The sequence below is a fragment of the Anas platyrhynchos genome, chromosome 4, assembly GCF_047663525.1.
Source record: "Anas platyrhynchos isolate ZD024472 breed Pekin duck chromosome 4, IASCAAS_PekinDuck_T2T, whole genome shotgun sequence".
NCBI classification, from domain to species: domain Eukaryota; kingdom Metazoa; phylum Chordata; class Aves; order Anseriformes; family Anatidae; genus Anas; species Anas platyrhynchos.
In genome coordinates this window covers 44,320,006-44,339,473 of record NC_092590.1, presented here as the reverse complement: position 1 = coordinate 44,339,473, position 19,468 = coordinate 44,320,006, and the positions used below count along the sequence as shown (strand labels likewise).

The 19,468-nt window shown below is 36.0% G+C and overlaps 1 protein-coding gene and 1 long non-coding RNA gene across 4 annotated transcripts in view; both read left to right on the top strand.

Moving 5' to 3' along the window:
* INTU (inturned planar cell polarity protein) overlaps positions 1-9,863 on the top strand; it is a 48,002-nt gene extending 38,139 nt beyond the window's left edge. For both annotated transcript variants that reach the window (XM_038177938.2, XM_027456777.3), the window contains exons 11-16: positions 336-557; positions 1,126-1,548; positions 2,086-2,183; positions 2,852-3,041; positions 7,038-7,192; positions 9,003-9,863. In XM_038177938.2, coding sequence (XP_038033866.2) covers positions 336-557; positions 1,126-1,548; positions 2,086-2,183; positions 2,852-3,041; positions 7,038-7,192; positions 9,003-9,114 — 1,200 coding nt within the window. In that variant the 3' untranslated portion in view covers positions 9,115-9,863. The remainder of the gene's footprint in view (positions 1-335; positions 558-1,125; positions 1,549-2,085; positions 2,184-2,851; positions 3,042-7,037; positions 7,193-9,002) is intronic.
* Positions 9,864-12,749: 2,886 nt separating this feature from the next.
* Positions 12,750-18,190, top strand: LOC140002467 (uncharacterized). 2 transcript variants are annotated; one of them, XR_011809132.1, is made up of 3 exons: positions 12,750-12,879; positions 14,064-14,137; positions 16,558-18,190. It is a non-coding gene; the product is annotated as an uncharacterized lncRNA (long non-coding RNA). The 2 variants fall into 2 exon arrangements; XR_011809131.1 differs by having other exon boundaries at positions 12,759-12,879; positions 14,010-14,137.
* Positions 18,191-19,468: the final 1,278 nt, after the last annotated feature.

The window sequence follows — 19,468 nt, the reverse complement described above, 5'->3', positions numbered from 1 at the left end:
ATTCTGACAGTATCTCTTTGTGGGGGTACTGGTATTATTTAATAGAGACAACAGCTCCTCTATTTTTAATGGGTCTTCAAATCAAAGGCTTGAAAATTTGGATCAACAGCTTTTTTGTCTTCGACCTTAATTATAAATTTATTTTACTAAATATAGATAATGTATTTGACAATATAAAGAAAGAGATAACAGTTATAGCTTTAAGAAATTTATTGTCATCCAATTGATCTTTATGCCAGTAGCATTATGAGAGTAAACTGTCAGCATAATTTTTTTGCATAGTTTTGTCAGCACATTTCTTACTGAATACGCTTCCTTTTCTGTGTTTAATTAAGGGTTACTTGATCGGTAATCACTTGCCAAAGGAAGATCTTATTGATATAGGTTTATATAGCCGGCACTATTGTCTGTTACCCTTGGCAGCAGAACAGAAGATTGGTCAGTTAGTGATATGGCGAGAGGTATTTCCAGAGCATCACATCCAGCCATGCGAAGTGTCAAGTTTTACAGGATACAGAGAACCTGAAGCAAGATACTTCTTATTAATAGTTGGCTTGGTAAGTTAACACCTGAAGTATGGCCCTTCTCCTGTGCTCTGTGTTGGTGTTGTATATTGTCTGTTGTTCAGTAAGATCATAAATTTACACCTGTTACTTTAGTAATTTTAGAAAATACTCATATTGTAGCTGTTCATGGGATAGAATTTCTCAGGTAGTACAATAATTTCTATGTTTGTAAAGCTTGCAACTTCTAATAATTCTCGTTACCTTTTCTACTTTCTCACTTCACTTGAAAATGTTTTTACTTTCATGATTTTGTATTTTCAGATAACTCACTTAAGATTTTTTTAATGTGTTGTGGGTTCTTTTTGCCTTTTTTTTAAAGGCAAGTTATCTAATGAGTGAGTAAATCATACTCTTTTTTGTTTGCATGTTAACTTAGATAACATGTAAGGAGAAAGATCTCCTTGGACGTGATTTGATAAGAAAAATAAAAAACTCCTCTGGGGAGGAGGAAGGACTGCTGAATATTGTGCTGTTTTTTGTCCAAGTATCTGATAAGATATAATGCAGTACATGCTATATTTGAAATCAGAGGCTAATGTTGCTACCTCCATGTTTACAGAGACACTTCATGCTGTGTGTTCTGCTAGAGGCAGGAGGCTGTGCATCAAAAGCCATTGGGAATCCAGGACCAGACTGTATATATGTAGATCAGGTCAAAGCCACTATACTTCAGCTGGAAGGAATAGATGCCAGCATAGAGGAAAGGCTAGATTCTCCTTCCATTCCACCTTTATCTTGTGCAGACTGGTTCCTTCCTGCAACACGTGACAAACTGGAGAGCTTGACCACCTCACCTATCCTAAGCAAGATACAAAATGCTTCCAAAACAGTAACTACTCCAGCAAGCAAAAGGACCCTGTTTGGTGACTCATCCTTAACGACACGTAAGCCAAGTCCTACGAGAAGCAGTGGAGGACCTGACCATGGCAATGAAGGTCCTGCAGAAGATGAAAGCAGTAATCCACAAGCTGTAGCCGATCAGGTCTGAGAACAGGGACAAAGCAAATTGTGCAAGGTTCTTCTGGGCTTGGGGGAGGTAGCAATTCTTCTAAAAATTCGCGAACTAAAAACAAACAGGAAAAAAAAAAAAACACAAGTAAATAAAAATTCAAGAGTTACTGAATTCAGTAGAAAATACTGCTGTCTTGGGAAGCTTTGGGTCAGCCTCACAGCCATCACATTTTTTATTGTGATTATTATCGCTTCTAAATATTTGGTTTTCGAATGACTAAATTGGGCACAGCTGTGTTGGAATCAGCAGAAGTAATTGGAGAATATCCCCAAAATAATAATGGTGTAAACAAAAGTGATTATGACAACTTGCTGTACAGTTGTACAACTGTTTCTAATCAATTTCAGCCTAAAATAGACTAAAATACATTTATGTTAGTTGATGCAACTGAGCCTTTTTAAAAGCACTATTTTTCTTTTTCTTTTAAATAGGTGATTTCCTCGTTTGATTTTGTTCTTTCCTTACCTTTATTTTGTCTGTTAGTTCATCTATCTATTTGTTTTTCAGGTCACTAGAAAAAAACATACCCTACCAAATCCATTTAATTTAGGAAACCCTAAAAAGAACCTGTCAGAAAAGGATATAGAACTCTTTAACGCTATCAAGTAAGATTTTTTCTATTAAATATTTGATTTTTAAGGTCATACATGCATGGATTTTTGAAGATGCACAGATCACAGAAGTTCTCGCATACTGTTATTCTAACCAAAATTTTGCTATGCAAGCTCTTAATGGAGTATAAATTAGAAGAGAAGACTTTCTCAAGAATATTTCAGTAGAATGTATCTGTGTCACATAATTATATAACCTTAGAAGCTCAAATAAATGATTTTTTGGCACACATATACCTTGTGTGTCCCTGGTGCCACTAAGCACAAAGGACATAGAAGGACCTTCCTTGTTTCTAGCTGTTCCTTGTGACAATGCAGTCTGATCTGGTATTTTGTTTGGGTGCTAAAGAAAGCGTTCCTTTCCTTCAAAGCTTTTATTTCTCTCTTCCCTTTTCTTTTTTGATGAGAAGCTTTGAGATCACAAGCAGAATATCTAAGTAGCACCAGACTTGCTTGAAAAATACGTATTTGAGTATAAACAGTCCAAATTAGCAGATTTCCTTGGTATAAAAATAAGCACCTTTCAAATATGTCCTTTGTTGTACTCCATTGTAGTTACTGGAAAATACAGGTCTGTCCTAAGGAAAAAAAAGTTTGCATTGTTTAACTGCAATTTCATACAAATGTATTTGAATACTAAATGAATTCTCCTATTTTTGAAGGTTGACATCTGGTCCTGAGAATACCCTCTTCCACTATTTATCTTTGGAAACAATGCAAGGAATCTTTATTACTCCAACTCACAAGGAAGTAGCACAACTCGGTGGCTCCATCCACCCACAGTTAATCGAGAATTTTCATCGTTGCTGTCTTTCAATTCGCTCAGTTTTTCAGCAGTCCATGAAAAACCAAGTATGAAAGCTTTCTTACTTCAGTTTTCCTCTCTATTTACCTTCTCAACTCAGTATTTCAAGATCGTTTTCACTTAATTATTTAAAAAAGATCACTGACAGGCAACTCTTTGTGTGATAGTTTATAATGCACTTTCACTGTTATGGGAGGGTTCTGTCTCAGAGCATCCAACCATGTGTGCATGTAATTATGGTCAGTCCCTCCAGCCATGCCCTCAAAGTAAGTACTCCATGTATCCAGTATAGTATTTTCTTTTTCTGTTTGATGTTAGGACTCTAACTTAGCAAAAAGTTTCAAATACTGGGTTTAAGAGCTGTAAGAAGTAGAGTGAAAAGGGTCATTTTTTAGTCATATTAATTCTATAAGGAAACTTCACACTGGCAGGAAAAGGAGATGCAGGCCCTCTGTTTTTCTCAGAAAATGTTTGATATGAACAGTGATAGTGCAGCCTCCCCTCAGTGCCCTGTCATAGTGTCTGAGCACTGACCTGAAGACGGCCTCTCTGCAGCTGAGAGGGTGTTCATTCTGGTTTTTTGGTCTCTGTGCTACCTGAGATTGCTTAGCCACTTGCCAGACACTAACGTCTCTAATAGTTTGCCCACACTGGCATCTGTCTAGAAGATGACTGGCTACAGTGATCAATTCCTCTTAATTATGCTGCTAAACCATCTCTTGGATTTTAGATCATGTGGGATGGCAGAATAGGTGAGGGTTTTTTTCTCTGTACAAAGATAGCAATTCAGGCTTTGCTCTACACTTAGGCTGCAGCCCAGTGGCAGCTGCCAGACCTTTATGCGGGTACTAGGAAAAAAAAAAAGATATGATGCCAGCAGCTGCCCTGCCTTGATTTTGGTTACAACTTTCAGTTTTCTTCAGATGATCCATACAAAGTAAAACAGTAATAGTAATGCAGAAATCTAAATAATAGGTATAAGAATCAATTAGAGACACTCAGAACAGACATTTTGCGTTCAATGCACTTTTTGTTTTTCTAGAAGTCTGGTTTGTTAATTGTGCAGTTGATTTTTACTGACATGAGCCAAATTGGGGTAACATTTCATCCATGATAATCTTGCCATCTATTTAATCCATTTGAAAAAGAAATAATGAAATATAAGTGGAATGATGTATACCAGTTGCAACTTTTTAGGTCCTAAAGTGACGATCCAAGTGTGTTAAATGAGAAATGGGGAATAACAGTACAAATTGAATGAATGCCATTTGGAAATATCAGTATAATTTCTCTTCATGTTTTCTTTAAGTTACTGAAGAAGTCGATTCTGGTTAGACTGTGTCTCATAAATCATCTGGGAAATTTTATTTATTTATTTTTAAGTGTTAGAAAAACGGATTAATTTGGATTGTTCTGTCAACTTCCAGTGACACTGAGGTTTGGCTGAATGGAACAATGGCAATGGGTCTTGTGTTTTGGGCACTTCTATCAGGAGATCTGGAAACCCTAAAGGAAGCAGAGAGAATACACAAATGTGTCTTATGATCAAATTGCTTTCATTTACAACTGTTACAAATGTTAAATGGATGGTTTATAATTCAAACCAAAAATACAAATGAAATATGAAAAATAAATAAACAAATGATTCAACTGTTAGGTATAGTTCATAAAAACTGAAGAACTCATGCTTAAAAGTGAAAACTTGTGTTTTGGCAACAGGTATCTTGGCATAGGCTTTTCTGGGTTCTTTGGGGCAGCTGTGTTCATTCTGCTGTGAAAGTCAAAAATAATTAAACACATGCTGGAGAACAAAGTTTCTCTTAGAGAAAAATCTAAGAATCTCCTGTAAGCCAGCGTGGTAACAAAAGAATTAAGAGTATTTTGACTCTACAAATTGGGGGTAGTTTTGTTGGTTTCAACAATTAAGGCTGAAATTGTCCGGTTGCATTAGAGCATGAGGAAAATGTAAAAGAATTAATAGAAGTTTTCTGTGTTCATAGGGCATGACAAAAAAAAAACAAAACACTATCATACTGTTTATTCTTTGACATCACATCAGGTAAATATTGTTATGGTTTAGAATTTAGAAAATTGCAGCAATTATGCAAAATTATTGTAATTAGTAATAATTTTTACCAACCTTTTGAGAACTGAAAATTTACCATTTCTAAATATGCACAAAAATGTTGAAAAAAAAAGAAAAGTTGAAATTGAGCAAAAATAAGTTCTGTAGTTTTAAACCCTATAATATATATGCCTGGATCTAACAGGCAGCTCTGGCCTAATTTTCTTCATCATTGTCATATATTCTTACATTTAAAATCACAAGGAAATAATTCTTTATGCACATAAAAGTACAGAAGTAAATCATATCCACACTTCTATCCAGTATCCCATCTTAATGCATTATTTTTCTTTAATATTTTCAGCATGCATGTAAGACATGCTAAAATTTAAACAAATGTCCACTTGGAAATTGCATGATAGCAACCCCATTTTTTTGTTGAAGAAAAATGTTAGAATACAGTCTAATGATATTCCTTAAATCTCTTCAGTAGCAGCATTAGCAAAAACATGTTTAACATTTTATAATATTACATACTAAAGATGCAGTATTGTCATTTATTGTGAAATTTCTTCTACTGTATGTAGTAATTTAGAATATACTGTATGAATTTAATCCAAAGCATGCTTAGGGAAATTTAAAAGACATTTGCTCAAGCAAATATTAGCCATTTTGTTTTCTAAGTACTAAGGTTCATTTTTCTTCAACATTTTGAAGAGAGACAGCATAGTTACGGTACTGTGAACATCTTCTCACTTCTAGACACTCCCTGCATTTTCAATATTATAGGCACATTGAGATATGTTGGTTTACGCTTCTGCATATGGCAGACAAGTTCCCTATTTCCCTATGTATGTTTTGTTGTTGTTGTTTTCCCCTCCAGGAAAACCTTTTCTTTCCTCTCAGAAGCAACTGATTGGAACAGAAGTTGATTGGCATGGTTGCAGTGGAACTGGAGATGCCTCATCTTAACAGTTCTCTTAAAGCAGATTTGTTTCAAAGGGATTTCCACGCATTTCCATAATTTTTTCTCACTTCTCATGCTTCAAAAAGAAAATAAGATACAAAGTTTGTTTTTCCACTGTGTAGATGTAAGCAAAAGAGTAATAAACATCCTTTGACTTCAGGGGTAGAAGAGTTGGACAAGTGACAAACCCTTTCAAAATTTCTCCTCAGCTTATCTCAGTGTCTGTTCCCTTGCCATTTCTGGTAGAAAGAAAAGTAGCTTTATTGGACTTGCAGAACTGTTGAGCACGAAGACAGAGCAAAGTAGGCTTTGCGCATGCAATTTCATCTTTACTAAATGGGTACCAGGGGTTCAGTTCCACACCTGGAACTTCTACAGGTTTTGTTCAAAAGCTCTACATAAAGCACAGCCCTCAAAAAAATAAAATCAACAAAACACACAAAAAAATGTACAATGCATTTATACTAAGTATAAGCAACAAAATGCTCTGAGCAAAGTACTTCAACTGTTTGCTTAAAAAAAAAAAAAGAAAGAAACTCCTGCCTGACCAAGTTTATTGAATAGGCTTTTAATATCGCAATTCTTAATTAAGAAGGCAAACAAAGAAAGGAAGATGAGAGGGTGAGAGGTTTAACTGTTTAACACACTGGTTAGCTAACTGTTTAACACACTGTTTAACTGTTTAACACACTGTTTTTAATGAAGCTGTAAGAGCTCAAATATCTTATTAAAGAGAATGTTTTTCAGATAAAAAAAAAAGGATTGTGCTATACAACCTCCTGATTGCATAATAAGGAAAAGAAAAAAAAAAAAAAGCCTGTTTATGCCAAAGTAACAAAATTGTGGAGAAAAGAATCATATAAGCAAAATAGTTCTCTTCTAAGTCTGGGTTTTTGAAAGCAATATCATTCAGCAGCTTCCTGAAGAAAGCATGTTATAATTATATTTGCTAGTAATTTACGTAAAAAAATAATTCTTTACTAACACTTCACCTTTTTTTTTTTTTTACAGAAGAAGAAGAAGAAAGGCAGTAAGATTTCAGAATTTAGTACAGCAGATGACGACCTAGATCTAATAAGAGAACATGGAGTTTTGTTTGAGTGCACTCCTGATAACTGGAATGATCAGAAGAAACCACCACCAACAATGAGTTACTGGGTTGTGGGGTAAGTTTGAAGACAAATGTATTTACATGTATTTCTCCCCAAATTTTCCATGTTGAATGTGCCACTGTACTCTTTAGGAAAAAAATTCACTGTAACAAATCACAGAAATACTCAAGTGGACTCTGATGAGGTAGCTTTTATTTGGGATCTAGGAAGCTGCATTACTATGATGTTCCACCTGGTGTTAAACATAAATGTTGTTAACTTGGGAGCAGCATGATAGTGTGTTAATGGTGCAGAGCTGGCACAAGGCACAGCACTGCACCATGCTGCTGTGTGCTCTGCAAACATGCTAAAGTACTGTAATCGTACTCTGAACTTGCTTTCAAAGTCCTGCCATTACCACAAATCACAATCCGTTTGCTATGATGTCACTTAAGTGATTTTCGTAATGACATGCATGGTTATTGCTACATAGCTAAGCCTTATTTGCCTGACAGAACAGCATTTTGCCCTAGGTATTAAATAGTAAGATTTTTTTTTAATAATTAAATGTAATGAGAAAATAGCATGTATCATCACTTGACAATTAAGAACATAGCAACTCTTATAATTGTTCTAAGCCTAGGCCGGTAAGCGAGTAGCCACCACGTCTTACGTGTTGTTCTGTCCTCTATTGACCGTATTTTTTGTGATGTCTACTTTGTATCTGCATTAAGCAGACAGTCATGTCAAGATTAGTCAGTCAGCAGGATTTTGCCTTCTTTTCTGGATTTATCTTCTATCTTCGGTATTCCTACTAGAAAATAGAAAAACGGAAATGGTTGGTGAAGTGGAAGCTATACTTTCACCATATGAAATAATAACTCAGTATGGCTAGGGTGTGAAAGGAAGATAAATGATTATGATTCATTAATGACTATTCATTATGACTATTGGTTAGTTCAACTATTGCACAAATATGAAAGTCTTTAAAATCGGCAAAATATATTTTGAATATGGCATAAGAATTTATTTCTACTGTAATGAGAAGAAATGTCATCCACAGGTAATGATTTTGGCCAGGAAAAATAATGCAGAAATCCTCTACTTTTTTTTTTTTTTTTTAATCTTTTTTTGAACCCGTTTGCCTTCAAGTCAGATGTTTAAAAGCAAAACAAAAACAACTGAATCTCACAGTGGATTGTACATAACTGTAGTTCATTTGCTAATAAGCACTATCCTTATCCATTTGCTTATAAACGCTATGGAAAAATTAAGAACCTGTCAAATGTCAAGGCTGCTGTTGATATCTTTTAAGTAATAACAATAATCTTTCAGTCTCTGCATTATCAGATCATGTGTTACATCAGGGACAATGCATTAATATTGACAGAGCTATATGCTACATTTTAATGCTACACAGAGTTGTGCACAAGTATATTAAGAGCTTTCCTATTTAGTTCTTTCCCTTGAAGACTGTGTTGGAGTGACATATAGGAATGTATAGGCCAGTCAGTATTTAGTTTAAAAATGAGTAAATATGTAAATACAGGAGCTTGTTCCCAAGTAACCTGATTGCAGCTTGTAGTCCCAAAAGCTGGATTACTGCAAATACAACAGCACCATTGAAATACGTACTAAAAACCTGAAGACTGGTTTTCAGGTAGTCTTGAGAAAACTGAACAGAAGTTCTTGCTTTAAGAATCTAACACATGAAATCAGTAAGGTAATGCAGGAGAGCCACAGCAATTTGCTAGCAGTTTTACGCAGCAATTATTCTTAATGTCATACTGAAATCTTAAGATTACAACCAGAATGTATTGAACGGTCAAAAAGAAAAAGATTGCACCTGTGATTTCTTATTTTTATGTGTTTTGTTGTTTTTCAGGAGACTCTTCCTGCATCCAAAACCTCAGGAGTTTTATGTCTGTTTTCATGACTCGGTCACGGAAGTCGCTGTTGAACTAGCCTTTAAACTGTCCTTTGGTTTAGCTACATAGATGAGCTTCGTGAATATTCAGGCATCCTTGTCGTCTCTTTAAAGTTCTTAAGTATAATGAGAAATTAACTCAGCTGTGGTATCCACATATAGCATATCTTTGAAATGCTTTTAAGAAGGTAAATTGTCATTGTGGTATGACACAGGTGAAACTTCAGAGATGATTCCAATGACCTCATCAATTGAATACTTTAAAAGTTTTCAGAGAACCAAAGTTTTTATTTTTATATATTGCCAAATTATTTATCCCAATTGTAACTTTATTATATGAAAACCTCACATAATTTGTACGTTCACTGCTGTTCAGTGTACAGTATTCAATATAAAATGATGAGTTGATATCCTCAAAGTGCTCTGTGAATATTTGGCACTCACCGATGGGGAAAAATATATTTACCATTAATGAAAATTTTGTACCTCTAAAGGCATAAAAAATACTGAAGTGTATTCAGTAACATTGTGTTAATCAACACAGAGAAATATTTTAGCAGATTAATGGCATGTAGCCACACAAAACTGATGTCTTACAATTTTTGTCAGTATAGTCTGCTGCACACCCAAGGCCTAAAAGCGTGAGTGATGTTTTACTTGATTTCATGATTTTTATTGTAAATAACATATTTGTTAAAAAACAATTTTGAAGGCATAAAAAAAGAGGTGCTGAGGGTGATATTTTTGTTTATGCATGGATAGCTACTTTTGTATTATAATCATAATTTCTTAATAAAAATGTTTATTTTTCAAAGACCAGTACAGTGCTACTCTATTTTTTTAACTTAACATATTTTCTCTTTTGTTTATTTGAACAGTGTTTGTTTAGCTAAGTCTTCTACAATTTACTACTGGATATTAAAAAAATAATTTAGCTTACATCAGTACAAGGCAAGAGAAGGCAAAATACTTGCAAAATCAAGGAGAAGTCTTCTGCAGAATTCAGCTTTCCTACAAATTGTTGAAAGGTTTGTTATAGACTAGCTGCTCCTAAAGCTTTCTGTACTAAAGGTTTAGTTTAAAATGTATGATTTTGGGCCATTTTTACCCCTAGCCAGCACACTTGGATTTGGCCATCTGCGTAGTGTCTCATCACATTCCATGTCAAGAGTGCTTTTTTTTTTTCCTTTCTGCTGTTTCTACTTGGTTTTCCTAAGTGTTTTTCATAAAATGCATGACTAAAATTGCATTTTAAACAATGGGATCAAGAAAATAAAATTAAGTATTTAGAAAAGTAAATTCAGTTCCATAGGCTCTCATGATCAAATCCTTTGATCTCGTTTTAACAAGTAAATTTCACTGTTTAGACTAATTCTAAAATAATCAATCAAACGCCTTTGACTGTTCACTCCCTACAAGTGATTCACAGCTTGGCTTGAATCATTCAACAGTTGCTTTAATTCCAATCAGTAGAAGTCTTAGGCCTGAAGTTTAAGCATGTGATGGAAGGTTTTATAAATCAGCCCTCTCCAGAATTTATGGCCCCTTGATGAGAAATAGTGTATCAGTTTGAGATGTACAGAGCTGAGTTGCATAAATAGTGCTTTTACATTTGTGTTCCTCATCTGTAAATTAAATGATATGAGATTTACTGTTTGGGAAAGAGAAAGAAGAAAAAAAAAAAAAAAGGAACAGTATGGAGTATGGATGATACTTGAGTAACACCTTTAAAAAGTCTAAAATAGGAAGGCTTTGAATATTGTGTTTCTTTGTAGATGGTAAAAGGAATACAGAAAAGAAGGCCATCATTATAAACAATGTAAACAAAGACTTAGGTCTAGTTAATTTTGCTAACTTAATAAAAGATTTTTTTCTAGGTTACTTTGCTGCCAGAGTTGTGGGCTAACCTCTGTTGACTTAATTGTGTTAAGTCAATGCAGAAAAAAGCAGTGTGAATACGTAGGTATGTGTGGAGAAAGGGGGAACGGAAGGAAAGAGACTCCTTCAGCAGCAACCAGCTATTTAGATTGGCTTGCTCCTTCACAAGAAACTCCATCTTAAAAAGAATTAATGGCATCTATCAGGATATGGTACAACTTCTATACTCAGTGTCGTTCAGCAATAAAATGTGTTGCAAAATCTGCCTTAATCTTGTTGATACTACACTTAAGGAGACTCTTAACGGTTAATTTGTTCCCCAACTGAGCATAGACTTGATTTTATAGATTTTTAAGAGATGTTTAAAAAGAGCCCCAAAGGATAGGACTTAATTTCCTACAGAACACGGATTTTTATGAGCTTTAATACAAATCTTGTAGCATAGTAACTTGCAGGAAGATTATAGCTGTGAATCGTGGTGTATGGAATTAATGTTTAAAGGAACAGATATGGAGAAGCTACTAAAGGAGTTGAACTGGCAGTGTTAAAGTTCAGAAGAAATGTATTTATTTTGTGTTTAAATTATGACTTACAAGAATTATTGGCAAGGCAATGTGTACAAAAATTCAGTGGAGTATCAGGGTTAAAATGACTAATTTCAACGGAATGCAAGCAATAAAATCATTTTAAAAACATTAATGATTAAAAATGACTGAATAAATATGGTGCTTCATGCCTTTTCTAGTAATAAAGTTTGTAGATACAGGGGTGGTAAAGCAATGAAAGAAAATACTTTCTTGCTATCAGCAGTTCTAGCAGGAATTGACACTTACGAACTGTAACAGAATGGGTATAAATAACATACTAAATTGTGTTTTGACTTACTATATATGATGTTCATTAACACACAGTTCAATGGAATCAGCAAATATTCTGGCTTAAACCATTTGTTAGTTGTTCTTTTTCCGGGTTTCTTGTTGTGGGAGAGGGACCAGTTTCCACAGCTTACAGAAGGTTCTGGAAAGTTCCCCAAGTTTCTGTGAAGCTTGCTGACTGCAGTTCAGGGATGGAGGCTATTTAGGAATAAGATTTGTTGCTCTTTGTTCAATTGTGTTTAATATAAAGGTAGCTGTAGGTACATGTGGCAGTGCCTCGTTCACTCTTGTAGCTTTCGATTCCCAGGTGCAGTCTGTGTCCCTTACATGTTCTGCCAGCTGATCACCAAATTGGCCTGAATGATGTGTTTAGGTTGGATATTAGGAAGAACTTCTTTACTGAAAGGGTTGTTAGACATTAGAATAGGCTGCCCAGGGAAGTGGTTGAGACACCATCCCTGGAGGTCTTTAAAAGATGTTTAGATGTAGAGCTTAGGGATATGGTTTAGTGGAGGACTGGTTAGTGTTAGGTCAGAGGTTGGACTCGGTGATCTTGGAGGTCTCTTCCAACCTAGATGATTCTGTGATTCTGTAACAGGCCTCTTGCTTAACTTTTCCCCTGGCAGCCAACAGGGAAAAAACCTGCCACAGTGTCCACTGAGGGCCTGGATTTCGGTGCTCCAGAAAGGTGGCAGAAATGACCAGCCACCAAGGGAGGGCAGTGCCATTCCCCTGCCCCTTGAGGCCATTAATGGCAGGGTGAAGCCGCGCAGCCACCACTAGGCGTTGCCACCTGCCCAGGGGCCACGTTCACGCAGGGGCCAGGTGCTTCTGGCTGCCGAGGGTATGGGGTGGAGGTGGGCACCATGGCAGCCCCACAGGGCTGGGGGGGCTGCTCGACCCCATGTCCTTCACAAAGGCCCTGCTGGCCAGCAGTGTGGCAGCTGCCATCTCCAAGATGGCCGTGGTGCCCATCAAGCGAGTGAAGCTGTTGCTGCAGGTGCAGCCTTCATCCAAGCAGATCCAGGCGGACCAGCAGTACAAGGAAGGGCATGATCGACTGCTTTGTGCCCATGAGCAAGGTATGGAGCCCAGGAAACAAAAGCTTTTAGAAACACCTCTGTGTCGACAGCAACGGAGAAGCCATCATGGGCTGCATCATGGGCTGCTGGTGTTCAGAGTGGCGTTACCTGGGGAGAGGGTGAATTTGCCATGGGAGTACCCCCTGGATTTCTGTTTTTTCAGAAAAGGAGTGAAACCTGCAGCCACTGAGTGGTCGTGCGTTCATGTGGCATAGTAGCAAAATTGTGTTCAGTGGTTGTGGACAGTATGAAAACATCTTTAATGTTTTCCTTCTGATAGTTTTGCAGAGCACTGCTTATATATTTGACATTCCCATGTTGATGCATATGAAAGTGTACCTGAAGTAAGAAATGAACACCCAGTTTTGACTTTTCTTTATCATTAAGCAGTCTTTACCTTCGCCAATGGTAACAAGATACTTGAATGAAGAGCATGGCTGTGCATTACAGAGATGGCTGTCATCACTGCCTACCCAAATCTAACAGCACTGATGAGAGCCAGCCGCAGTGCAGGTGCGATGTCTGTGAACATCTCTGCATATGCTTCTTCTCACGATTCCCGTAACATCTGTTTCTGCATTAGCTTCCTCAGCTGCATTTAACGTCTCAGTGCATTTTTCTTAGTGTCCAAAGGAATCCTTTTCTTCCTTTAGAAAAAGGATGTAATTACAAAGGCCCTGTGAAGTTTCTCATATGCATATAAACCATTTAGCCATTGCTTTAATATGGTGTCTGAGCACCCCCTGTGGAAGCTAAAATGCATAGGCAGGCTACTTCAAGGAAACAGTTTCTACACAGGTGAAATGTTAGCCTGTTTCCAGACTGCAGTTTACATAGGTATCCTTAGCCTTACAAATTTTTGAAGTGAGGAGTTGAAAATGTTTCCCATTTCTCAGCATTATTGCCGTTTGTCTTGTAGTTATAGATTTTCTTGTGCTAACACATACATCCGTTGGTAAGTGTCAGAATAAATCCAAATACCCATAAAGTAAATGTCCTGAAAAGGAATATTTTTGGCCTTTGTTACAGCTCAGATCAAAGTAGAAACAGTGGAAGGAAAGTTGCCTGATAGCCTTGGTGTAACGTGAACTGTGGAAATGTATTTTCATAATCCATTTATTTTCCTGTAGGATTTCTCAGTTTCTGGCATGGCAATTTGGCAAACGTTATATTTTCCAATACAGGCTCTAAACTTTGCTTTTAAGGACAAGTATAAACAAGTATAAATTTCATATCCAAAGTGGATAAAGAAAAACAGGTAAATAATCTATTGTCTCTTAGTTCTGTTTCATAAATTAACTAGATCTGGCCAAGAACCGAGTAGTTCTTTCACTCATGGTTGGTAATTCTTGATAAGATGTTGATAGATTTTGTAGTTAGAGTTTTTAAAGCGCACATGTCTTACTATATAGGTCATTGTTGAGGTAATGAAATCTATGTTTTCATCTTCATTGATTAATAACCTCATAAGGTGTGTATAAGTGCTTATAACTGCAGTCAAAATTTTCAAAGTTTTGTTCAGGACATACAATTATTTCAAAATTAATCGTTGCAAGTCTTACATTGTATATTCAAAATCTTGGACGCAGGCACCTGTGTTTCAGGGCTTTGTCAAAAATCCCAGTCACATTTTCACAGTTATGATTGCACAATGGACTCTAATCTCAAAAATATTTATGTTCATGGGTAATCTCACTCTTGAAATTACAGCTGTTTTTATTTTCATGCATAAAATTCTTGGGTTGCGTCCCTCAAGCAGAAGTCTGTCTTTATCTATCTTCTTACTTCTCTTTGCATTATTTTCTTGATAATTGTTACTATGCAACTGCCAGAAGAAGCTTTTGGTATTACAGTGCAAGTTTTGCACAAAAGGAGCAGGAAAAGGAGTGGAACAATTTTAGGTTATGCTGACTAATTTTGCAATGTTATGTACTTGAAGAACGTTCTTTAACTTGGATGGATTTTTGTGAAGAGACAAGAGGTCAGCACCCAGGGAATTAATTACAAGAAATACAGATCTTGGAATGCAAAGTGTTCATACTGGAATTTGAAAAATTACATAAAATTTATTCATATCAGAATGGAAAATAAGTTCTTCATCTCTAGTTTTTTCATGTGGAAATAGCTGAAAATCCGCTTTATTTGTGTCTCTTTTAGGTTATGTTTTAGAATTTCTTTGGTTAGGTTTTCATAATTTAACAGAAGTCCAATGATCTGTGGTTTCTCTTGTTGACGTTTTTTTCTGCAATGCCAGAAAATGTACTTGCCACAGGCTTTCCTGGTGTTTCTTACCAAGAAGAATGTTGTCAGTCGTTAATGTTTAATCTCTCTGTATTGCATGCAAATTCTTAAGCTGTCTTTTTTCAACTGCACTTTCTTCATATGTAAAGAGTTTAAGGTTGCTGTTTTCTTTCTTAACAGTGGAAAAAGTAAAACATGCATGATGTAAATAACAGTGTTTATAGTTCTTCAAATCTCCTTTCCGCCTCCTGGAAATGTTTCCAGATGGCCTACATGTGTATGTGCTTGACTCAAATTTTAGAAACATTCCTTGAATAGCATTCAAGATTAATTTCTTTAGAAGCATATTTAACAAAGTAGCATATACATTATTAAAGCTCAGGGTCTTGGGATGCTTTCTTACATGCTTTGTGCAGGATAGGAAATTGAGAAGACAGTATGGTTGCATGCGTGATTTTTTTGCTTTCTGGATTATCTTTAAAAAAAAATAGCTTGTGGAAAGTAAAGTGCAAAGAAACCTCTTTTGAAGAACGCCAGCTGTATCTACATGCCAGACACTGTTTGTATTGAAGGTAATACAGGCATAGTCAATCATCTTGAAATTGCAGCTTGCCTCTTCTGCTTGCTACTCAAGTGAGCAACAGTTCGTGTTGGCTGAATTCATATCTTCAGGATACGTTCAGTATAATAATGCGCGTGCTTTGAGAGTTTGAAGTAAGATTGGTTTATTACTTGCTGAGTTTCCACCTGTTGAGAATCCTCGATGAGAAAAATGTACAGATATAAAAAGTGGATTTTTTTTTGTTTTGTTTAACTATGTCAGAGCTTATGGCTAGTGTTTCGCTATGGGGAAAAGCTGAAATGAGTGGTACTTACCACATATTTGAGTAAGAGTGTGTGGGGAGAAAGTGGAAGCATGGCATTAGGGGGAGAAATCTCAGGAGAGGGTAAGAGAATTCTTACTTACGTATTTTGATGAATTAGGGCAAAAATTAAGTGAAACAATGTGAATAAATTTATTTTATATTAGGTGCTGCTGAGCGACAGTTCCAGGGACTTAGTGACTGCATTGTTAAAGTTGCAGACAGGTGGACTTCCTGGCTGGTACCAGGGTTTTGGCATTTCAGTACAGGGGATCATTGTATACTGAGCCTTGTATTTTGGATGTTACCATACCATTAAGGTAGCTCTTATGAATCAAAATGCACGTTTTAAATCTGTATCATTTTAAATATTAATTAATTATGAACTAATGAAAGGGTCAGTTATAGCGTTTGTCTTTGCAGTTATGCATGCTTAACAGAGTATATTACTAAAGAGCCAAGTCATTTTACAGTAGGATTAACAACAAAAATGATGGAATTATTTCCTATCTGCTAGATTGGGCGTGCATTTTACAGACCTAGTGCAGGCTTACGTTTTTGTTTTATTTTGCAGGGATTATTGCCAAATCCAAAACAAACACCACTCATTCTTTCCTTTTTCATTGCTCAAGTTGTGACTGTGTTCTCAGGAATGCTGTCATATCCGTTCGACATTGTCAGGAGACGCATGATGATGCAGGTATGATCTAGCTTATAGTTCTTTTCTGGAAATTACTAGATCTTTGAAGCTTGGCATGCTAACTGGAGTGCTGTATAGCCTTACAGCATGTGAGACTATTCAGAAAAAGAAGGAGAAACAGCTCCAGAAAGAAAAGAAGAAAGATTTGAAATAATGGCATTGCAGGCATCTGGCTAAAAATATGTTCAGTTGAGAAATCTCTCAACAGCTTGATGAGAGATTTTAGTAGAAAAGTGAGATCTGTTTTTTTTTTCTCCTACTCAGATGCTTGGTATTTGGATTAAGATGGGTCTGTGGGCAGAATAATATGCTTTATTAGTCCAGCTAATACAGTTGGAAGACTAAGCTTTGTGGAATACAGCCATTCTTCATGTGTGAAATAGAATAAATGTTCTGCAAAGCTCAGTATATGCTGGGAATTATTTCTCATCATTTGACTGGATGGGAAAGTATGTTTTTAGCTATCTTGTTGGTAGTTATTAGGTAATTTTACTAGGTAGTTAAGCAGCATTTGAAGTACATTTAATGAAGTATGTTCTCACCATCAAGAGCATCTTTGAATGTGAAATTAAAAAAATAAAATAAAAATGATTGGGACCTTGTTCCCTGCATCACTGAGAAAGTTTTGCCATCTGATGACAAAAAGGAACATGTACTCTTACTGTACTCCAGAAAATGAAAAGAAAATCAGAACAAATGTTGGCATAGTTGTTTTCAAAATACTCCAGGAGATACTTAGCTTCTTATGTAATGCCTGCATACCTCTGGTAATCTGTCCTAAATCTGTCCCAAATAACAGAAATCCTTGAAGCTTGTAGTGGACAAACACCATTAGAAAGCACTTCTTCCTTACAAACTAAATATGATTTCACTGTCTTCAGATTCTGCTTTTTCTGCTTAGTGAGCAGTCAGCCTATAGTTAGTGCTGTTCATATTCAGAAGTACTATGTTTCCCAAGGCTGGCATTACCAAAAAATTGCATGTATTTCTGCTAGTTAACTGACTGCTGGGATAGAGAAGAGCATCAAGATTATAAAAAATGTAAAATATATTAAATAAGATAATGGTTTTACTAGCACACAAGAAATAACACAAGATGATTTGGATATGTTGTGGATATGTATGTATGTATGTACTTCAGGTGGTGTCCCTGTTTTGTTTACATAGTTTTGAAACCTCAGGTACAAATAAAGCTGCTGTTCAGTATGATTTTTATGGTGGTGAAATTAACATTCATACAGAATCAATTTCATATTGTGACACTCATTCTGATCCAAGAGGAAGCCCTGGATTAAATACAGCACTTTCTGTTTCTTCAGTTAAAAGTGTATTTGCTAGCTGGGGTAACTTTCTGAAATAATGAGCACAGTACAGTTATTGCATTCAGTAAAAGTTGATTTTTGTCAGCTAGATAACACTAACTGTTACCACATATCCTTTAATTTGCATATATTCATGCAGAGTTAGAATAAGATATTCTAATGCTTTGTAGTTTTATTACTATGCTTTTTTTTTTCATTGCTGTATTTCCTGCATTGCTTATATTCAGGAAATCTATAGTGATCTCATACTTTGATGAGAGTCTAGAAGAGACTAGAGGCTTACCTAGGTATAGGAGGTGGATTTGGCTTAAAATGTAACTAATTTAGGTCAAATAATTTACATTAAGTAAATATATATACATATATAACATTATACATATCTATATATACAGTGTTTTGTTTCCAGTAGAATTTCACATAAAGATGTGAGCTTTAGATTAATCTCTCAAAAAAATGTGTATTATGTTTTTGGGAGTGAAGACAAAACTGGTGTCAGCTCCTAATACAGTCCCCAAGACAGACCACAGTTCTAAACCAGGAATGGTTTGACAATTCACCAAGCACATCCACAAGAAAGCAATCTGTCAGAACAGTCGTGTTACTCTGAGCTATCTAAAAGATCTGTTGCAGTCATTATGCTGGGTTCCACAGCGGGCGATTGCATTTCCCAAGTGCTTTGCTGTGCAGAGCACAACTGTCTGATATTCCTGTGGGCTGTCTTTACTACACTGTTGAATTTTTAAAAATTTAAGAATTGCCGCAATCTCCAGTTGTACTGCACTTGAAAAAGGCAAAGGGAGGGTTCAGTACTTGAGCACCAACTTGTACAGAAACAGTAATGTGCATGCTTGTGAACATTCACTGCTCCTCATCCCTTCTTTCCTTCACCTGTAAGCACTCGCGGCAGGTTTTAGTCCATGTGCCAAGGTCTCTAACAAATCTTCCTCTTTGCTTTGTTTTCTTTTGTTGAGCAAGTTAATGTTCAAAAACCAAGGTGGGATAGATCAAAAACTGTACTGTGTGCTTTGTTTTAGCTTTCTTATGTTTTTACATTATTGTGCTAGTCAAAACCTTAACATCATTTTAAACTCATTTTAAACAACAGCTGATGATTGGAAGGAAACAAAAAAGCTGTAGAAGTTTTAATAACATCTAAACATTTCAGAGCACCTTTAGGATTAGGATTTAATTCTTAAGCCTTCTACTTGCCCAGTAAAGCTTAAAAGAAGCATCAGGGGAAGGATCACAGCCTTTCTAAATTTAGCTGTTGCAACCAGATAAGAGAGCATTACATCAGGTAAATAGTTAAAAGATCTCTGCTGTAGGCGAAACAGGAGGAAAATGTTCCTTAGTGTTCTTTACTGAAGAAAAACAGATTTTGCTAAGCATCTAAGTTTTTTCTCAGTACAGAGCAGTAATGATTCGTGTGCAGAGTGGGGAGGCAATGAAAAGAGCCCTTGACT